A 21,832-nucleotide genomic window follows, 5' to 3' on the forward strand; every position below is an offset into this window, starting at 1 on the left:
TTAATGGGGATGGGGCTCCATCACAGCTTAAATTTCACTTAATGTGTAACCTCCCCAAATCCAGGTGAGGGCCAGATAAATATGAGCCCATGGTGTGTTTTTATGTATAATAATATACTAGTGTTCTCTGTTTTATGTTTCACTGCAGCCACAGATTTCAAGAGTCAGGGCTATAAAACAGATTCCAGTCACCGATAATTTAAGATGTATGAAAACACTTTATATTAATTTAAAAAATAACAGTATGATGACAAAGTAATCTTCTTGGGAGTTGGGACTCACTTGTGAGTCAGCTATATATATTTAATATATATACTGATTTACAACATTGTAAATCAAGTATATTTCAATTAAAAGTTGTATTTTGAAAATAAATGAAAAAATAAAGTAAAATTGTGGTGATGGTTGTACAACTCTGTATTTACACTGAAAAACATTTAATTGTATAGTTTAGATGGGTGAATTGTATGGCATGTGACTTACATCTCAATAAAACTCTGCCTGCATATGCGTGTGGGTGTGTGTGTATACCTACAGTATATAGGTCTCTGTGTGTGTATATGTGTATCCATAGTATGTAGGTGTACATATGCACACACACACACACATATACACGTATGGGTGCCTTTGTCCATCACATAGAATATGTAAAATGAACACTAGGTATTTTGGTATTTGAATTTGGAGAGAGGGGGAGGTCTGAGCCAGAGACCAGGATTCAGAAATTGGTAGAAACTGAGGTCACGGCAGCTGATGAGTGTCTGAAGGTAATGGGATGAGAAGAGAATCTAAGATTAAATCCTAGGCAACACCAAGGGGAACAGGACCCTTCCAAAGAAACTGGAGAGAAACCACCAGAGAGAAGGAAGAGGACTAGGAGAGGCTGATCTGGAAGTCAAGCTTCATTTGATGCCGGGCAGATAGGAGACAATTCCAGCTCATGGGAAACCTTTGCTAGGTTCTTTGGGACATGGAGAATTGTTGCTGTCTCAACCATGCAGGAGGAAGGGAATAAGTACTCCAAATAGAAGGACCAGCAGGAGCAAAAGACTCAGGGGCATGGGAGGCTGTGCACCAGCAGAGATGCCAGTAAGTAACTCTGGTCAGTGGGGCTGGAAGGAAGAGTTGTCCCTGGTCCAACAAGGAAGGCATCTGGATTTGAGGCAGGAGTGGCCAAGCTATTAAAGGCACTATGCAGGGCGAGGCTGAGATTAGAGGCAATTAGGTGGGGTCTGAACTATCCAGGTGAGGAATGAGATAGTCTGGAATAAAGTAGTTGCCAAGGTAGCCAGAGGAGGAAGATGAATCAGAGCCAGCCTTTGTGGGGAGAAGACATGCTTTCGAGTGACTGATCTGATGTTGGGTTTGAGACAGCAGGCAAGACTCAGGCTGCCTCCCAGTTACCTGGTGTAGGTAACCAAGTGGATGATGGTGGATTAACGGAAGAACAGGAACCTGAGAGGAAGGACAGGCCGGCGGGGGTGATGCCAAGAGCTCCCAGGCTGTTCACTATGACTCAACAGATGTGGAATCAGAAGACCTGAGTATAGTGAACGGCCCTCAGGGCTCAGAAGTGCCTCATCCACATCTCAGAATCCTGATGCAGGAGATGGGGATGCCACCTTCCAGGCTCTTTCTAGAATTCGATCTCACAGTGCTCGTGAACACATGTCACTCTGGACCTAGAATTTAAAAGGTCCTCGATAAGTATCTCCTTCTCTCCCTCCCTTCCTTGGAGACTCACCCTTTCACACTAAGGTCCCTCTCTGGAGAGCTCCTGCTGTGATGCTCTTTTCTATCTGAGTTGATATTTGCATATCAGATTCAAGGACTAGCAGAGAAAACTCCTGGGAGGCCAGAGGCCTGTGGGGGAGGGGTGGACCCTGAGGAAGAGAGGCGAGGACAGGCAAGTGTCCAGGTCGCCAACCAGGGAAGGGGCCAGGAAGGAGAAACCAACGAGTGTCTCCTTCAAAGAGCCCTCCCTTGACAGGACTGTGTGGTCAGTTTCCTTACTGGCCATTAGAGGAGACACTACAGCTCCCATTTGATAATAAGATTGAGCCAGTGGTGGCTCAGAAGGTAAAGAATCTGCCTGTAATGCAGGGGACGCAGGTTCAATCCCTGGGTGGGGAAGATACGCTGGAGAAGGGAATGGCTACCCACTTCAGTTTTCTTGCCTGGAGAATTCCAAGGACAAAGAAGCCTGGCAGGCTACAGTCCCTGAGGTCACAAAGAGATGGACATGAACGACTAAGCACCTAACACACACACTTACATGAAGCAGAGAATAGTATGTGGAGTCTTCAGAATTATTTAGTGTTTTGGGTTTGCGGGCCCGCCTTGGGGGTCTCAATATTTTTGGCTCCTCTCCTTTTGAGATACCTACAAGAAAGGTGATCATAAATAAGGACTCCATTACGAAAGGTATTATTAAGCAATGCTTTCCTTTAGGGTTAAAGAACAAATTATATACATACAACTGGGGCTAAAACTGAAGAAGAGATTCCTTTGTTGCTCCCACCAACCCTTGTCATAATCCTCACCACATGCTTCCTTCCAATTGTCTGAGGGTCTAGGACTTTGAGAAGGAAGAAAAGAATGGCACAGTTTGGTAACATGGAATAGCAGCTCAGAGGATGAGTGGGGCGGGCATGGAGAAAAACTGCCATAAAATCTTAGAAAAGGAGGATAACGCTCACAGAATCCCCTGTTGCTGGCCTTATACAGTGACCCACCTATCCATCCATCCATCCACACATTGCATGATCCTCACTCTAAAGCACTACCTCATATTATGACCCAAACCAAGGGACTGCTAGTCTGCAGGCAGGCCTCTTTTTCTAAAAGTCTAATCTAGTCTTTCACCAATATTTACAATCTCAGACTATTAGATTGGACTTTAAAAATGCTGGCAAAGAAAGAATTAAGTTTGTCCTCCTTCCCTTGCTCTTTTACAGAGCCAAGTTCTCAAATCTGTAGCAACATCATCAGAGCTCCTGATGGTCTTCACACGGGGCAGTCAGTGCTCCTTACAAATCGTTTTTTATGCACAGAGCTAATAGGCCTCCTGGGGCTTCCCTGGTGGCTCAGACGGTAAAGAATCTGCCTGTAATGTGGAAGACCTGGGTTTGATCCCTGGGTCAGGAAGATACCCTACAGAAGAGAATGGCTACCCACTCCAGTATTCTTGCCTGAAGAATCCCATGGACAGAGGAGCCTGGCGGGCTACAGTCCATGGGGTCGCAAAGAGTTGGACAGGACTGAGTGACTAACAATAGGCCTCTTACAAAGAATTTCTATATTTCATGATTCTTGATCCCCATCCCTGAGCGCATCTGTGCAGGAATGTCTGCACGAAAAATATTTCAAAGTTGGGCAAGGAGTGGGGTGCAGCTGCTTAGTGGGGAATGGCCTATATTCAACAGATATCTAAGCACACATTTTCTAGTGGGACTTTAAGGGCATCACTAGATCATTACTGCATATAATAATGGGGCAACAATAATTCCTAATCCTCAGAGGTAGAAATACACAGAGAAACCGAATTGTTCCAAATCTTTCTAATCAAATCAAGTCAAATCAAAGAATATTTCATACTTATATGTGTAAGCAGCCATGACTGCCAGCATAAGACAACTTTAACCAGGATGGAGACTCACAGATGGCTAACTTCCTAGTCCCAGCCCCAGCCCACTGTGTGAACAAACTTATCACTAGAGCATTCACATCCTAATGTTATCCACCTCATTCAGTTTTAAATGTATGGCAAATTGCTGGATGACAAAGATCAGCTAGTTGGGAGTATATCATCGTGGTGTAAGGCATGGAACAACGTGGACCAGAGAAAAGCAAGACAATCATTCATTACTGTTATTTTTGGAATAAAACAAAAGAAAATGAGATCTTGGTACATGAGATCACATTTATAGACACCAGAGAGAAAATTTTAAAAGTAATGAATTCAAAAGAATCCTGGAATGTATGGGATGGTCACATTTACATAAAATTATAAACATGCATGAGGGAATGTGCATATTACATATATCATCTCAAAAGGTGTTGAATTTTCAGAATTTCTGATTAATTCTTTTATCTTGCAGAATTAACTTTTTTATTCACCAAGATAATGTGAAGCTTGGGCTGAATAATCCGAAGAGGTGTCTTCCCTTCAGCTACGACCATATAATGTGGGCAGCCAGTAGGTGAAAATTATTGAGGAATGTACTCAATAGAGTCTGATCGTTCAGATCAAACCGACCCAGAATATTTCGTATTCTTGAAGAACAAATTGCCCGTGAGGTTATCAGCATACAAATATTTCAGAAAGGCACAAGTTTATTTTGCCTTCTAAATTTTTGTTCCTTTGGGGGCGTACAAACATTGCCTGCCAACATCATCCTAACTCCTTAATTATAAAAGTGACATAAACATTTATAATCACGAATTACCAGCAACACATCAACGTTGGCAGTAGAACAATTAGGTTTGTGACCATTTTGTGTGACGTGCATGATACATATTAGCTCTTAAAGGTTGTTGCTATACTAAATAGCCAGAAGGTAAAACACTTATTTATATTGTAGTTCTGCTAATAATTTCATTAAGTGTTTGAGTCTATCAGGAATGCACATTTAAAAAATAATGAAAGGACCGATCTCAAGATTTTGCATTCAGAAGGCAGAAGACAGACTTAAAACTCATTGCCAATATTTGCTCTAGAAAATTAAATTTCAGCATTATTCTCATTTCATGATAATTATACTATTTTACTTAAGTAAACATGCAGAATATAATGTGCCAAAGTATCACATGTCTAAATCAGATATTAGTAGCACAGAAATGCATTCATCTTACTGTTATTTCCTTAAGAAATCTGTCTTTCAGTTTTGGTAAATTTCTATTCACAAATGGACAGTCTGTGAACTTCAAGCAATATAAGGACCCAGAGGAAATCTTAGAAGGGAGGAATGCTCATGGCTATGTGTTAAAGGCAGGATTCACCATAAGTCTGGGTTGCAACCTGCCTTCAGGAAGCTGCTTTCTCTGCCTTTCACCTTGTCTGCCCTTCAGCCAGGCTAGGTGTGCTTGGAGAGAACTGGGTGCAGATTCCGAGCTTGTGTGGATGATTCAGTCCCTCTGTGCTCCTTTCTGCCTTGCGCTGCCTCATGCTCTGAGTTCCCAGAGATATTTTCACTTTTCATGCTCGTTCTAGATCCGACCACTTGTTTTCCTTCTTCTTTTGGAGTTTTCCTGAGGTGATGCATTAGAAGGGCAGGTGCCTCTGCTCAAAGTATCCAGAACACTTCAGGTGTGCCTTAGTGTTCAGTAGATCTGTCTCCAGGGTCCCTGTGACCTCCTCAAAAGGCAGCTGCCAGCCCCACCCCCATTTGAACCTGCTCAACAACTACTTTGGCTCTTCCTTTTCTTTTTCCTTTTTTTTCCCCTTTAATGTGGACCCTTTAAAAAGTCTTCTGAATTTGTTACAATATTGCTCCTGCTTTATGTTTTGGTATTTTGCCCACAAAGCATATGAGATCTTAACTCCCCGACCAGGGATTGAATTTGCCAACCCCTCCATGGGCAGGCAAAGCCTTAACCACTGGACTGCCAGAGATGTCCACCTTTGGCTCTTTTTTTTCCATCAGCTGACCACCGATGCCCTAGAGCCAAGTCTGATCTGTCCTCCTACAGCTCATGGGCTTTGAGCTCTCTGTCCCCTCAGATTTGAGAACTCTGTATCAGGACTTTGAAAAGTGAGCATTTAGCTTTTCAGTTACAGTTTTAGGTTTGGGGAAGAGGCTGCTCCCAGCCTGTCCCTCACATTCTCTTCTAAACTAAGGTCACAGGAGGAACAGAGGAGAATGAAGCAGCTTTGCTTGTGTGGTGAGACCCACAGACGTCCTCTCTGGACCACCATCTGTCTCTTGGAAGTGTTCACTGCCTATCTGTCATTTACTCCCATCTCCTCTGTTGGGCAAAAGTCATGGATTAGAATCCTCAGAGGCTCGTTAGTTTTGTTCTTGTCCATGGAGTTAGGTTATCCCTCACTCCCAGCCATCCTGCATACATTGCATACATACAGGAGCACACCCCACCAGAAACACAGGGGGAACGCACACAATGATGCTGATGGTGGCTGAAGAGTGCCGCCTGTGCTGAGTCTCACACCGAGCTGTGAGCACGCATCCTGTGTATGACCATCCATGGGACTAACAAGATAGTCACACAACAAAAATACATGCTTACCTGGCTGAAGAATACAGAAAAGTCAGGGGTGGCATTTAAAAGACCCCCAATAACCTCTTGTTGTTTTTTTTCAAGATCATATAGGTCTTAGTCTACCAGAAAAAATATCTGAGTATATAGCCGGAGGTGAAAAACTACATTAATTTTTTTTCCTAAGAGCCAAGTTTTAGAAAATAATTTATTGACTGTTAGTCATTTTCTCCAATTGGTCTTTTAAAAAAAACACAGAATTCAGTTCAGTTCAGTCCTTCAGTCGTGTCCGACTCTTTGCGACCCCATTATTCCTTCTGAGGGCATGTCTGGTCACAGGCATGACCTTAGGAGATGGCAAGCAAGCTTTTGGTAAAACAAGACAGTCTGGCAGCAAAGATGACCCATCGGAGATGGCATTCTAGTGTTCTCCCACCTGGAGGGGAAGCCTTGTGCAGGCTGCAAGAACGTTACTCAGATTCTTCATTTTATACAGAATGGACTCTGAAGGTCCAAGGTAGGGAGGGATGGAGGGCATCCACCCTACTGGGGAGCAAACACTTGGTCCCCCTTCCACCAGTCTCCTGGCATCTTGCAGGGGTCCCCAAACTTTTGGGAAGCAGGGACCAGTTTCATGGAAGACGATTTTTCCATGGATGGTGGGCAGAGATGAATGGTTTCAGGATGATTCAAGTACATTACATTTATTGTGCACTTTACTTCTATTATTATTATTACATCAGCTCCACCTCAGATCATCAAACATTAGATTCTGGAAGCTGGGGACCCCTGCCCTATAGCTCTGTATTGGATGCTCTTGTTAGTGAACCATTGACACGGGGGAAGATTAAGTGACTTATTTACAGGATTCTCATTCCAATTCTGCAGTCTTGTATCCCGTAGCTAGATTAGCTAGCAGTTTGCCAAGGTTCTTTGAAAAATGATTTTTAAGGGCTGTTTATATTCCATATATGAATGTGTCATTACTTATTAATCATTTTCTTATTGCCTAATTTTATTTTTGGCCATGTACATAATTTTTCTCCTTCAGCTCTGATTAGCTCCTTAGGCTACATTCTTATAAGTGGGTTTACTGGGAGAATGATAGAAACTATTTCAAAGCTTTTCTTTACGTATTGCTAAATCGCTTTCTGAAATGTTGAGTTTTTAGACTTACCATTAGTGTTTGAGGATAATTAAACTAGCCTATTCTCATCACTTTCATATATTTTTTCATCTCTGCCATCGTGATGAGTAAAACACAATAACTTGCTTTAATTTATATTTTTAATTTCTAGAATGATTCTATATATGCTTGCTTTCCATTTGCATTTGTTCTTCTATAAATAAATCAATGTCTTGTGCCCATTTTTCCATTGAGCTAGTGTTTTTCTTACAATTTATGAGGTCATTTTACATTATATATGGCAACCATTTTTCCATTTGTTCTAAATATTTTATCCAGATTGTCTGTAGCTCTTTAACTTGAAATGATACTTTCTAATCTCTAGAAGGTTTTAACATTTGCTCAGTCTAAATCAACCACTATTTTTCTCTGTAATTCCTTTTATTACTTCTTCTCATGCTTTGTTGGTTCCTAAGCAGAGATTGTGAAATAGTCAGTTCATATTATTTGGTTTCTCTTAATTTATTTCTCACATTTAAATCGTTAATATGTCTGGTTAATATTGGGGTATTCTGTATAAGGTAAGATTTTTATTTATTCTCCTCAAATCAGAAAAATTTAAGCATTATCAGAAAATGTAATTTGGTTCAATTCTGATATTTGGGAGTTTATGTACTAGTTCAGTTATGTCTAGTTATAAGAAAATTTTTAAAATATACTGGATATTTAAGAAGGCATTTTCTCTATCTGGTATGAAATTATAAATAAACTATGTGAATTTACTTTGTTGACTATATTATTTTATCAAATATGCTATGGAATTTCCCTTTGAATTGATCTCGTGTAGCTAAGTAATAAGGTGTCAAAATATGTAAAAAAAAAAAACTGTTTTCAGTGCTGCAGACATGCTTAGTCTTTTTGTTCATGCATTTTTAAATATGAAATTTAACAGGAAGTTAGAGAGAAATACAGTGTTCATTGCTTGCTGCTTTCATGGAAGCTCCGTGTTTTCTGTAGTTTAGAACAGGTAAAAATTATAGAATGAGAAGACATAATTTGGGTGCAAAAAATTTAGCTGTCTCCATTTAAGGCTTCTAAGTCAACTGTTTTGCCAAAATTAAATCCATTAACTCACCAAAAATCAATAATTCAGTGTAAACCTATGTTAGGCAAATTGATCTTTTATGTTAGCATTTAATATAATTAAAATGATAAACATAAATGATACTCACTGAATTGTAAAGTTGTAAACAAAATCATTTGTTTTTGGATACTGAAGGTTGTTGTTATGAAAGATTTGGGGGGAATTAGTATTATTTCCTTTTTTAAAGATTTTTTTTATGTGGACCATTTTTAAAGTCCTTTTTGAATTTGTTTCAATATTGCTTCTGTTTTATGTTTTGGTTTTTCAGCTGCAAGGCATGTGGGATCTTAGCTTCACAACCAGGGATCGAACTAACACCCCCTGGATTGGAAAGCGAAGTCTTAATCACTGGACCACCAGTGAAGTCCCAGTATTATTTCTAATGAAGGTAGAATAGTAGCAAATAAGTTTAGGAAGACAAGTGCTCACTGGAGTATGTTGGGTGTGAAGCAGTATAACTTCTGATCTCTTTACTTTCTACTCTTAATTAAAATATTCCTGTAATATATATGAACCAACATTATTCGAGCTACTTGGCCTTCACATGAATGTAAATATATTTACAGATACATGTAAAGATATAATCTTGGATAGTTTACAAAATCATTTCTAGGGGCCAGCATTTAAAATGCTGCTGCTGCTGCTGCTAAGTCACTTCAGTCGTGTCCGACTCTGTGTGACCCCATAGACGGAAGCCCACCAGGCTCCTCTGTCCCTGGGATTCTCCAGGCAAGAACACTGGAGTGGGTTGCGAGGCATACCTAAAAAATACAAAATCTCACCGTAACACCTGAAAATATTAGGACTACTACATGAATCTAGATGCCATAAAAACTTAGAAATAAACAGAAGCAACACAAAAGTATTTTCATTCCATCTATTGTATGTAGGCATGGCAAGGGGCTGCCATGATGCAGAGCTGAATTTACTGATGGTACTGTGTAAATGAAGCATGGGGATTACGGTAGTGTCCTTTTTTGTTAACCTTGCAACCAATTAAAAAAATATAGCCTGTTGGACAGTCATAACCTCTTTGGGAAAAGAGAGAAAGAAAATATGCTTTTGTGTTACCAGGGTATATTTTTCCTACAATTAATCTTCTTCTTCTCTTCACAATGGTCAACACAAATTGCCAGGTACACCATAATTAAGAAGAAAAACATCTCCCCCTGAAAAAGGAGCAACTCTGTACATTATTCAAAGAAATAATGCGATGCCATTGTACACTTCTGACTACAACAGCATAGACTCTGATCAAATGGCCACTCTCCAGTTATATAAATCCTGTACCATATTTCTCTCAAGAAAAATGCAGGCGCAGTTAAGTCCTATCAAATTCAATGTATAACAATTTTATCAAAACAGAGACATAAAACAAGCAGTTGGTTGACTGTTTTATTTTTAAACTTCATACTTAGTTCCTCAGTTTTCCTTTGGACATTATATACTGGTTTAGTGAATGGGGGCAGAGTGTGACTTAGGTTGATAAGAAGAAAATTTAATAGTGCATCTAGGTCCATGAATCTGAACCTTCTAGATTCATACCTCTACTTAATGTACAGATTTCAACAGAAGAAATAGATATATTTCACTTGTTTGTTCCCTCTTATCAAAATTGTACCTTGCTCTCTGCCTCCCATCCTCAACTTCATCCCTTTCTATTTCCTTCTTGTGTCCTAAGCCAAATTCTAGTTAAAGTGTATATAAAGGAGGCAAAAAGAAAAAGAACAAAATCAGAAAAGGCAGGAGATATGTGGAATATTCTGGAAAAGTGTATATCAACATAAAAAAAATGAACTGAAATGAAGGTTCCTGCGAAGATAGAACACAGTCACTTCAAATCTTCCACAGAATAAAGGTAGGCAACTAACAAACAAATCAAGTACCTGGCTTTGCCTGTCCCTTCTGGAAGTTCCAACCCTACCCATTTTTACCTGAGATGCACTGATGAGAAGAAACTCGTCTAGTAATTGGCTTATGAGGATAGACTCCAAAATAAAGAGGCTTCAGTTGCTGTGACAAGATCATTTCATTCAGTTTTTTCTGCAGAATGAAATATTCTTCAGATAGCTTTGAGACCTAAAAAAGAAAGTCAGGTGTCCAATTAAATCAAAGAAAGGACTTCAGCCATCTCCACAGACACTCTGGGGATCTGATCAATTTCTGATCAGCTCCCTGTGGGTTTCTCATGTCCTTCTTCTCCGGGACTTACCCTGACCCTGCAGCAGGTCAGATAGAGAGCTCACTTGATGAAACTTCCTGTTCTGTGCACCATCTCACATTTTCCAATCCAAACTGCCAAACACATCACCCTCCAGAAGCAATCTCTACTGGTAACTCCTTCCTGGAGTCCCTGAGCTCTGTCTTCCCTACTTAACCATTCTGCTGCCCTGGCTTTTCTTTTACCCTGAGGAACCCGTCTGCTGACTTAGACTGCATTCACTCCCTCCTTTCCTGTCCAGGCTTCTTCACTTGGCTTTATTTTTTAATTTTTTAAAAACTTTATTTTGTATTGGGGTATAGCTGATTAACAATGTGACCGTTTCAGGTGAACAGCGAAGGGACTCAGCCATACATGTACATGTATCCATTTTCCCTCAAACTCCCCTCCCATCCAGGCTGCCATATAACATCGAGCAGCGTTCCCTGTGCTGCACAGTATGTCCTTGTTGGTTATCCATTTTAAATATACCAGAGTGTACATGTCCATCCCAAACTCCCTAACTATCCCTTCCCCTCATCCTTCCCCCAGCAATCATGAGTTCGCTCTCTAAGTCTGTGAGTCTGTTTCTGGTTTGTGAGTTCATCTGCATCATTTATTTTTCGATTTCACATATAAGGGATATCATAGGATAAAGCTACTTTCTTCCTCGTTCCATCTTGGGCCCCTCTCTCTACCCTGTCTGGTAACACAACCTGCTAGGTTGAGTGGGGCTCCTACTTGTCTACCACTGCTCGCATGAGCACTGAGTCCATTCCCATGGTATTATTAGGCAGCTCTAGGTAGATGCCCAGCTACTATATATCTCCTGAACGTCTCAGTTCCAGAGCAGGTCAGGGTCCTAATCTCTGCTTTGGTCTTTAGAGTGAGCATGTTAATCACAAGGAAAGGAAAGGCTGCATGTATATTAAACTCATTATTTCCATGTGCTTAAACAGAAAAGGACAGGAAGAAGATGAATTTATCAATGACTGGTCTATGAATAGCTAGAGACTGGAGATGTTCAGGGCACATCCATAGCAGTCTGGGGGTGTCCATGGGCAGTTACTGTGTTTCTTGTGGGCTCAGCCACCATCAGACAATAAATAGAGATTAGGGACTCAGGAGTAATAGGTAATAACTAATTATGATATTTCTAACCCATTATGCTATTTCTTCTATGATTTCATACACTATTGACTTCCCTGGTAGTACCTACTCATTTACAATACGCATTTTAGAGGTCATCTAGTGAAACTCCTTCACTTTACACAGGAGAATATAAGGGTGCTGACACCTAAAGGGATCTTCTCAAGGTCAAATACCTAGAAAGAGAGAAAGCCTGAAGGGGACAGGGACAAGGCCGTGCCTGTGATCTATCTGTGAAGTGAAGTGAAGTGAAGTTGCTCAGTCGTGTCCGACTCTTTACCACCCCATGGACTGTAGTCCACCAGGATCCTCCATCCATGGGGTTCTCCAGGCAAGAATACTGGAGTGGGTTGCCATTTCCTTCTCCAGGGTATCTTCCTGACCCAGGGATCGAACCCAGGTCCCCCACATTGCAGGCAGGCGCTTTTAACCTCTGAGCCACCAGGGAAGCCCGTGATCTATCTGTAGCACTAATTTATCAGAGTTCCATGTACAGTAAGTGCCCTACATACAAACCTTCAAGCTGTGAACTTTCAAAGATGCAAACGTGCTTTCACATGTCCAATCACATACGGTCACATGCCTGGCATACACTGTCAGGTGCGAGTATCTTCTACAAGTAGCTATGCTTTTGTGTACTTTACTGCATGGCACTGTGTAGAGGACACTACTGCAGTATCTTTATTTATTGCCTGTTCACTCGATGACAGCCCCTGAAGGCCAACTGTTGTATGGTACTACTCTACTTCTCCAAGTACTGTACTGAAAGATTAAAAATGTTTTTATTTTTTGTTTTTATATATTATTTGTGTGAAAAGTATTGTAAACCTGTGACATTACAATATATATAACTGACTGCATTAGTTGGGTACTTAGGCTAACTCTGCTGAACTTAGGAACAAACTGGACTTATGAACATACACTTGGAATGGAACTCCTTTGTATCTGGGGGACTTACTGCACACTCAGAAGTTCTACTGCCCCTTTTACAAACAGTTGAAACACACCTACAAAGAGCATGAGATACTCTTCAAGAGGGAATTTTCCTTTGTGATTTTTCTTTATGGTTCCTCATTGTTGTTATGCTAGAACATGCAGATGTTCATCTTCATTGCACATGTGTTCAGTAATGGTACTCACCTGATTCTGATGCATTAATTATGCCTTCTTAAAATATGGGGTAGAGAAAGTATAGACTCTAGAAGATTTTGAAAATGTTTTTTTAACACTATAATGGGAGATCTCAGAAACGTGGAAATTTGCATTGTCAAATGCCAGCATTTTAGTGGGCTGTATCACTCAGTGACTAGTCTCCTTATTATACTGGACTTCTATCATATTTTATACTGTTTTTATCATAGAAAATTGCTTTAAAATATATGGCTATTTGAATAGCACAGCCTCTGAAACATTTTATTGAAAAGGTTTGCAGTCTCATAAAAACAGATGAAACAGTTACCAATTGTTTGTTTAACTCAGTTATTGTGGAGTTCCTAGAGACCTGTACTAGTAAACACATCTGTTCATTTACGTACCTGTTTTGAAAAAATTGCCAAATCACACGCTTCTTTTTCTGAAAGTGCTTTTGCGACTTTATCACTCTTCATCCCAATGTTACAGGAGTCCTCAAGTTTTGTGCGGTAGGAATGCAAATTGTGAGTATTTCTTGCTACTTCTATCGGTGTTGCAATGACCTTTTGATTTCTAAAAGAAGACATCCTGTCCTTCCGTAACTGCTGCCTCCTCTTATAGCCCCGGTATTTGCTCTGAATGAACACCGCAGCTCTGTCTTCTTCCTGGGCTTGCGTGGCTGGTTTCACCTGCCCCTCCTGGACTGCCCTGTGGCTCAGATGGCTCCTCTGACGGCTGCATACAGGTGCATTCTGGGTGATCACAGATGTCTTCTTTTCTTTGTCCTTGCTATTTTCATTTTGACAAACCGACCTCTGGCTGAGACAAGGTTCTAATGTCTTTTTGCAAGAAGACTTGTTAGGACCTGGAGTCTCCTTGTCTGCTGACCAAAGTCCTGGGTAACTTGGCCTTTCTGATAGGGCCTTCTGTTCTAGACATGCGGCTTTCCAGTCTTCGAAATTCCTTTCCTCTGTGTACTTCTGATAAAAATTCTGGACCACTGTGTCCTCCTTTCCTATTTTCCTTATCTCACTATTTTCTTCCAAGTCTTTCATATACTTGTTACTGGTGTTTGCTTCTGCCCAAGCATCCTGCACCAGATATAGCTCTTGCTTAGCCTCTTCCTCATACATGTTGTTCATTTTTTTCTGAGTCTGATATCCTCTGTTGTTACTTTCCATAGCATTCGTGGCTTCCCCCTCAGCTTTGAAAGTACAAGTCTTCACTACAGATGTATTCCCTTTATTATTAATATTTGGAGCTGGAATGATGGTTTCATTAGCAGAGACTGAATTCTCTGTCTGTTTCTTCACAAAAGATTCCCTGTGTAAAATATATTGCATCAGAATACATGATACTAAACTAGAGTTTATTACCTTGTTCAGTAATAGCACATGTTATGTTGGGAGAAAAGCAAAAGAGACAAAAAAAACTCAAAATTAAAAACTTATCATGTCACAATAATCAAGTGTTTCCCCAAATTGTCCTCTCTAGGGACAACCGTGCTGGCTACTCAGATAAAGAGAAAACCAGCATCAACTTAAGAGTGAGAAATAACCTAGAATAATTTCACTTGCTGAGGTATCAAAATTCTAGGAATTTAATTACTTCAAGGAGAAAAACCAATATTGCATATTAATACATACACATGAAACCTAGAAACATGGTATAGATGAATTTATTTGCAGGCAGGAATAGAGATGCAGACATAGAGAATGGACAGGACATGGGGTGAAGGGGGATGGAATGAAGAGAATGGAACTGATGTATTTGGACTGCCATGTGTAAAATAAATAGCTAATGGGAACTTGCTATATAGCACAGAGAGCTCAGTTCAGTGCTCTATGCTGACTTAGATGAGTAGAATGAAGGAGGGGATATGAAGAAGGTCCAAGAAGGAGGAGATATGCGTATACATACAGCTGACTCACTTCACTGTAGAAAAGAAACTAATACAACATTGTAAAGCAACTATATCCCAATTAAAAATAAAGAGATGTGTCCTTTTCCAAACAAAGTACCTACAGTGAGAAGTGTGTAAACTATATAGTGTAGAAATTATATCTAGATTTGAGACGAGTATTGGGGATGTTCATTAGGCTGGCATGCTGTACTTTGATAACCTCCATGTCTACGGATCACAGAAAATATCTTACAAAATTAAAGGAAAAGCAGTGTTCCTGATACAGTTCATGATCTTGTAATATGCTGGCCAAAATTTCACAGCTGTGCCTTTATTAATATCCTTTCCAAAGGATACTTGGAATTCCCTTAATTTGAAAATAAGATCTTTCTTAAGAAGGAAAGTGTGGTCATTGGAATGAAATGCCAACAAACTCTCAAATAGAATAAAGGACACAGAAGTGGCCACGGGGTGTCCACTGACATTTGATGCCTCACTGTTAGGAACCCGGTTGGGTATGAGAAAGACTGTGGACTTTATTTCATGACTTTCCAGTGTGAAAAATCTATAATGTCAAGAGAGTATAAGAATGAATATTATTTTACCTTTTATTTGCAAAGTTTTTCTTGTAGTCAAACTCCTGATCTTGAGCCTGAATGGTTTTTACTGCTGTGCTTTGTGTGTTAACAATTTCCTTCCTTTGTTTCCTGGCTAGATGGCCTCTTGCAGCTGAAACATATGAAGCCCGGAGTAATATTAATTATAATACATAATAAATATTATTTCAATGGGTAGAAACAAATGAGTTTTGACCATCAATATCAAAGAGGAAAATAAAATTAAAGACTACAAATAGAATAGGTTTGTAAAAAATATGGGACTCATTAACAAGACTGTTCCAGATGACAAGTTTAGCAAGAGAATAATTAAAGTACCTTTCATGTTAAGGGGAGTATTAATATGAAACTAAAATGATAGAGATGACCTAAGTTGATGAAAAAGACAAAATGAATTCACTCATTTGTTTAAAATCGGCTGATGTTTATGTTCCTTTCATTTTTGTCATGTTCAAACTATTCATGAGAGAAAACCCCTATTATCTAAGTACATGGCTTGGACCTTTTGGCCAATTATCTTTGGAGCCAGATATTATTTCAAAATTCAGATTTAAAGTTTAAAAAAAAATTGTTAGAAAAGTAACTCAGGACAAATTAACATATATTTGGTAACATTTCCCATGGCAATTCAGCATTCCATAATCAAACACATGATTATTTTGCCAGAAAAACACATAATTGTTACTAACTTGGGTGAATAAAGGACTATGAATATTAGGTCATGTTTCACTTTCAAGTGAGTTATGAAAAATCTCTTTTCTCAGTGTTTTATGAAGTTTGGAATTGAGGAATAAGAATTAAATCTCAGTTACAGGGTTTTCATTTTTGATGACCCAGTGAGTCATCAAAAGGGCTTAAAAGTTGATGAGTTTTTACAGACTGACAGAAGTGGACCTCGAATCTCCTGAATGTTAGCTGCTCTGCCCACCATGGTAGTGTTCTTCAGAATGTAGGCTGCAAATAAATGGTGGGTCATAAAATCGATTTACTGGGCCAAATGTAGCGTCTAGAAATGAAATGGAATAAATCAGAATAGAAAACTATCAGAGTGCATTGTGCATAGTATGTATATTGGGTTACAGAGTAAAATACACTTCTTAGTATGGATATTTAGTCGAAAGTCTTTAAATGATACTGTATCAAGCCATGCTGGATTCTAAATTTTGCTTCTTACAGAAAAAACAGAAAGTGAAATCCAAACTCTATTAATATGTTTAATAAAAACTTGTGAAATATGACTATAAATATTCTTTCTCTATGGTTAATAGAAAGAAGTGGATGCCCTTTAACAAAATGAGATTTCATTAATTTGTCTAAAATTATGCCAAGTGTAACCTTTGGAATAAAATAGGGAAAATGATATTGTCCAATGGGTTATAATAATATGATTCTTGAAATGTACAATTAATTCAGTATCTTTCACAATAGGTCAATTGTGTTTCATTGTGACAGCAAATTTAAAAATTATTCTGTTTAAAATAAAACATTTATTCGGATATTAAAAGTGTCAATCTCTGAAACAATCATTCAGATTTAATACAGAGAAAGTATCAATTGAAATTAAACACAAAACCTACATAAGACTGGAGGTTTGGAAGTAAGATCTGATTTCATGCCTACATCTAAACATAGCATCATATTTTATTACACAGTGAGATGCTCTGAGTGGTTACCTGACTGTATTATTATAGCGCTCTCTTTCCTTTTCTCCCGTATTTTTTGGTATCTTCTTGAACCCAAGAATCCTCTGACACAGGCTTGAATCAAAATCAGCTTGTCAATGGCTTCCTTTCGCATTAAATTTAACTGTTCCACATGATAATACTTAAGGAACACCTTAAAAGAATTAAAATGCAAATCAAACTATGGCATGCAGGTATGAAACAGTTGTGTGGTACTCAGAAGACCAGGTTATGTTCAAAATATTTTTTTTTACTTTGGAAATCACTATCTTTTGCTTCTTTGGCCTGGATGTTGCTATCACCTTATAGATTTTTATGTTTGAAGACAGTGCCTCTTTGAGGTCGCAGAGTCTGACATGACTGAACGACTAACACTTTCACTGTCACATAGTTTAACAATCATACTGTTTCTTTGAAATAGGTATCTAGGTTTTGTTGGATGGCCCAGTATGAGTGGAAGATATCAAACTCTTTCATCAAAGTTTTAGCAATAGATACTCTGGGCAAAGCTAATTTTTATGCTGTTTTGAAAGGAAACAATTCCCCAAACTGAAAAATTCTTACAAACCTATTTGTAAGAGAGAGGACAATTATAGGAGTTCATTCACCAATTGCTTATTGAGACCTATGCTATACACTTTTCTGAAGGATACCAGGGGCACTTTCTGCAAGGATACCAGGGGCATTGCCCTCAGGGGCTCACAGAGTTGTAAGTGGAAAGAATAAGGCAGAGAAAGGGCCCCATGGAGAATGAACAACTTTCTCCCTGAACCCAGTGGCCACCATAAAGACCAGAGGGCTGATTTTCGATGATTCTAAAATCAAAATGAATGGAAGCAACAGGGGAGCCTGAAGACTTGGAGTTGTTCTCAGCTAAGAGTTTTCAGCCTCCCCCAGGAAACAGGAAGGTATATTTTTTCTTTTAATGGTTGAATGTATTAATGAAAATCACATCAAAGGGAGTTGACCGGATCCACTAAGAAAGTCATTTAAATTCAAATTTAAGAGCTGAGTCATGAGACCTGGTGACCCTTACTATAAAACTCTCCCGTACTTTGAAGCTTGGCACCAAGGGCCAACAGTCTAACATTGCAGGTCTTGACTGAATTTAGTTTTAATTTCTACAAGACTCTAGACGTTAATATATTTAGTCCATTCTACTGTTTACAATTCATTTAAAATTCAATCTATCTAAAAAGGTCATTTTTTTTTTGCACAACATTAGAAATGTTCTTATATTGAATCCATCCTAATGAGTTGGAAAAGGTGAAGTGGAAAAATACAAATAGCTTTAAAATGCTACTTAAATATCATGAAAAACTAGAATTGCAAAGGCCTTTTTACAAGTTAAAACTCCATTTGAAGTTAGGCATGTGGTTCAGACCATAAATCATGAGATTTCAGCCAGAAAAATTCATATTTGTGAGAATCTGAAAGAAAATGGTGTGAGAAAAATACAGATTAAAAAATATCTTTTTAATGCTCAGAAATTCCCCTCACTAAATACTAAGGTAAATATGGACTACTGAAGACGGAATATGGGCTTCCCTGATAGCTCAGTTGGTAAAGAATCCACCTGCAATGCGGGAGACCCTTGTTTGAGTCCAGTATCGGGAAGATCCACAAGAGAAGGGATAGGCTACCCACTCCAGTGTTTATGGGCATCCCTTGTGGCTCAGCTGGTAAAGAATCTGCCCGTAATGCGGGAGACCTGGGTTCGATCCCTGGGTTGGGAAGATCCCCTGGAGAAGGGAAAGGCTACCCACTCCAGTATGCTGGCCTGGAGAATTCCTGGGACTGCTTAGTCCACGGGTTCACAAAGAGTTGGACATGACTGAGCAACTTTCACTTCACTGAACATGGAGAACACTTGTATAAGATGAAACACTTAAAAATTCCCTAAATTTTTACAGGACTAACTTGTCTTTTTTTAAATTAATTTTTATGGGAGTACAGCTGATTTACAATGTTGTATTAGTTCTTGCTGTACAGCAAAGTGAATCAGTCACAAGAAAGACAAATATCATATGATATTGCTTATATGTGGAATCTAAAAAATATAGTACAAATGAATTTATTCACAAAACAGAAATAGAGTCACAGATGTAGAAAACTAATGGTTATCAAGGAGGAAATGAGTGGGGGGATAAATTAGGAGACTGGGATTGACAAATAGATACTACTATATATAAAACAGATAACTAACAGGCCTAACTTTTCATCTGAACATTATGAAAATCCTGACCCAAACATCCTGAAGCTAATACAAATTTCTTGGCAAATGTGGAATTTCAGTCCACATCTATGGTGTGGCTGATAGCAGTTACTCTTGAGTGGACAATCTGAGTACATCTGCCTTAGCTTGGCTCTTCCTCCATCCTCCCCAATGATACATTTAGTGTCCTCCCAGGACCTGGTACCGTGTTTATCTTCTTATCTCCACCTTGTTTGTAACTCTCTGAGGATATCTGAGAAGCAAATGCATCCTTTTTCCAAGAAACCATCTGTCTTACTTTCGTATTCAAAATGGATTATGATTTTGTACTTCATTCTTTAAGGGATTAAATAAACTAAGATCTCATAGGCTCTCAAATTTGATCCATAAACATTCCAGTATCCAAATCCTATAGTGAGTCTAGTAATAATATTTCACTCCAGATAAATTTCAAGTTTACAACAGAAATAGATTTGAGAATTAGGAAAAAAGGAAAAACAGGATCCTACTGAATTCATTATGATTTTCAACAGCTTTCTGACTATATTTGGTGGTAATAAAACAGACAAAAATTTTTTTCTAGACTCATACGTTCCACCCTTACAGGGATAAATCTTCAAGATATATTTTTCTTGAATTTATTAAAAGAAATCTGTATGAGAGCAAAATATTTAATTCTGCTGAAGAAAGAAACCTTTATGAATTTAATCAATTTTCTTTCCCTATTACAAGTTAGAGAGTCTATAACATAAAAAGCCATGATATTTTCTATCATTGCAATATGTAATTTTCCATACATCCACTGTAAGTATTACTTTTTTTCCTTGAGAATTACATGAAAACATTACTTTGGTTTTCCCAAGAGCCCAGTTATCAAGACCAGCTTTTTCCAAAATGGCGGCACACGTGTCAGGGCTCAATGGAGGCTCTTCGCACCACTTGTAGCAGAGAACCTGGTACCTTTGAAAGGGAGAGAGGGCCGGTTAGTATTTCATAAAAGTTCAGAGTCTCAGAAGCCTAGTGGGTCCTTCAGGCTTCTTAGAACAATTCTTCAGTAAACTGAATTCCAGACTGACTACTTGTATAATTTGTGTTTTTCACTTCAGGGATTCCTTTTCAAGATATGATCTTTTAGTGATAAAGCCTTAGCCATCTTTTTTCCATGCTAATCCTAAGTGTTCTTTCCTTGTGTCCCCAGCATTCCCATCCCACCTTGGCCTCCCATTTTTCCTTCTCCCTCTCGGTCTCTTCAACAGGCCTCATATTTGGACTTGCCAATAAATGTTAGATTTTTCTGAGTTCCGTTTCTTTTTAAGCTCTCTCCATGTGTGTCATCTACATGCATGGCTCTAACTGTTCCCTATATGTGACGATTCCTACACATACATCCTCAGCTCTGTTTTCATAAACAGGAAACACATTACTCCTGGCTGCCTGCAAGACACCCCCACCTGCTTATCCCACAGACACTTTAGACTCAGCAAAATGCATCACCTTTTCTTTCCTCTGCTAGTGCCTATCTCTGCGAATGATGTCAACCCTTCTTAAAAGTGAAAGTCACTCAGTAGTGTCTGACTCTTTGCAACCCCATGGACTATACAGTCCATGGAATTCTCCAGGCCAGAATACTGGAGTGGCTAGCCTTCCCTTCTCCAGGGGATCTTCCCAACCCAGGGATTGAACCCAGGTCTCCCGCGTTGCAGGCGGATTCTTCACCCTTCTTAAAAGGCTCTAAAACTAGGAATCTACACATCATCCTAGATTCTCCCCTATTCCTCACTCACTGTATCCAACCAGCTTGTGCTTTGTTGCGCCTCTTGATTTAAAGCCAACATACTGACTCTACTTTGTTTTTATGGGTTCACTTCAAGGTTTATATGGTGGCATTTGAGACCACAGCACAGGAGGTATTAAGTAATTTGGGGAGTTTGGGACCGAAGCAAAAACAATAATGAAGATAGTTATAGCTGAAATGTATTGTCCACACTTGGTTCTATCTGTAGCCTTCATAAATATTGCATCATTCAGCGCTCATAACCACCTATACAGTAGATGCTAACTAACATCATCACCCTTAGCTGCAGACGGGAAGACTGAGGCTCGAACGGTACTAAGTAATGCTGAACAAGGTCACACGTTTAGCATAAGTGGCAGAATTGGGATTCAAGTCTGGATTTTCTCACTTTAAAGCATGTGTACTTCTCCCTTCGCTAAATTCTATTTGTGTTAGGGCTCTGACAGCCAAACAGCTGTGCATCAGTGACTGGTGGAAAAATGGATCCAGCTTCAGTAGCGTTTTAGTATAATATAAGGGCTCATTAGAAATAACTACAGTAAAAACCCAGTGTCTTGTGCAAAGTAAGTTCAAGTTGTGTGTCTTCCTTTAGGATTATCTCTTTGTCACACAATAGAAGAGTTTATCCATAACAGAATGGACAAAGGGTCTGAT

At 39.1% G+C, this 21,832-nt stretch overlaps 1 protein-coding gene across 1 annotated transcript in view; it reads right to left on the minus strand.

Moving 5' to 3' along the window:
• Positions 1-21,832, minus strand: part of MYO3A (myosin IIIA) — a 177,660-nt gene that overhangs the window by 10,332 nt on the left and 145,496 nt on the right. The window contains exons 26-31 of the mRNA XM_055428556.2: positions 20,232-20,343; positions 17,160-17,322; positions 15,475-15,598; positions 13,371-14,289; positions 10,421-10,565; positions 2,276-2,382 (exon numbers count right to left, since the gene is read on the minus strand). Coding sequence (XP_055284531.2) covers positions 2,276-2,382; positions 10,421-10,565; positions 13,371-14,289; positions 15,475-15,598; positions 17,160-17,322; positions 20,232-20,343 — 1,570 coding nt within the window. The remainder of the gene's footprint in view (positions 1-2,275; positions 2,383-10,420; positions 10,566-13,370; positions 14,290-15,474; positions 15,599-17,159; positions 17,323-20,231; positions 20,344-21,832) is intronic.

Source organism: Moschus berezovskii, chromosome 15, assembly GCF_049115385.1.
Source record: "Moschus berezovskii isolate FMDL1 chromosome 15, NW_MosBer_1.0, whole genome shotgun sequence".
Lineage (NCBI taxonomy): Eukaryota > Metazoa > Chordata > Mammalia > Artiodactyla > Moschidae > Moschus > Moschus berezovskii.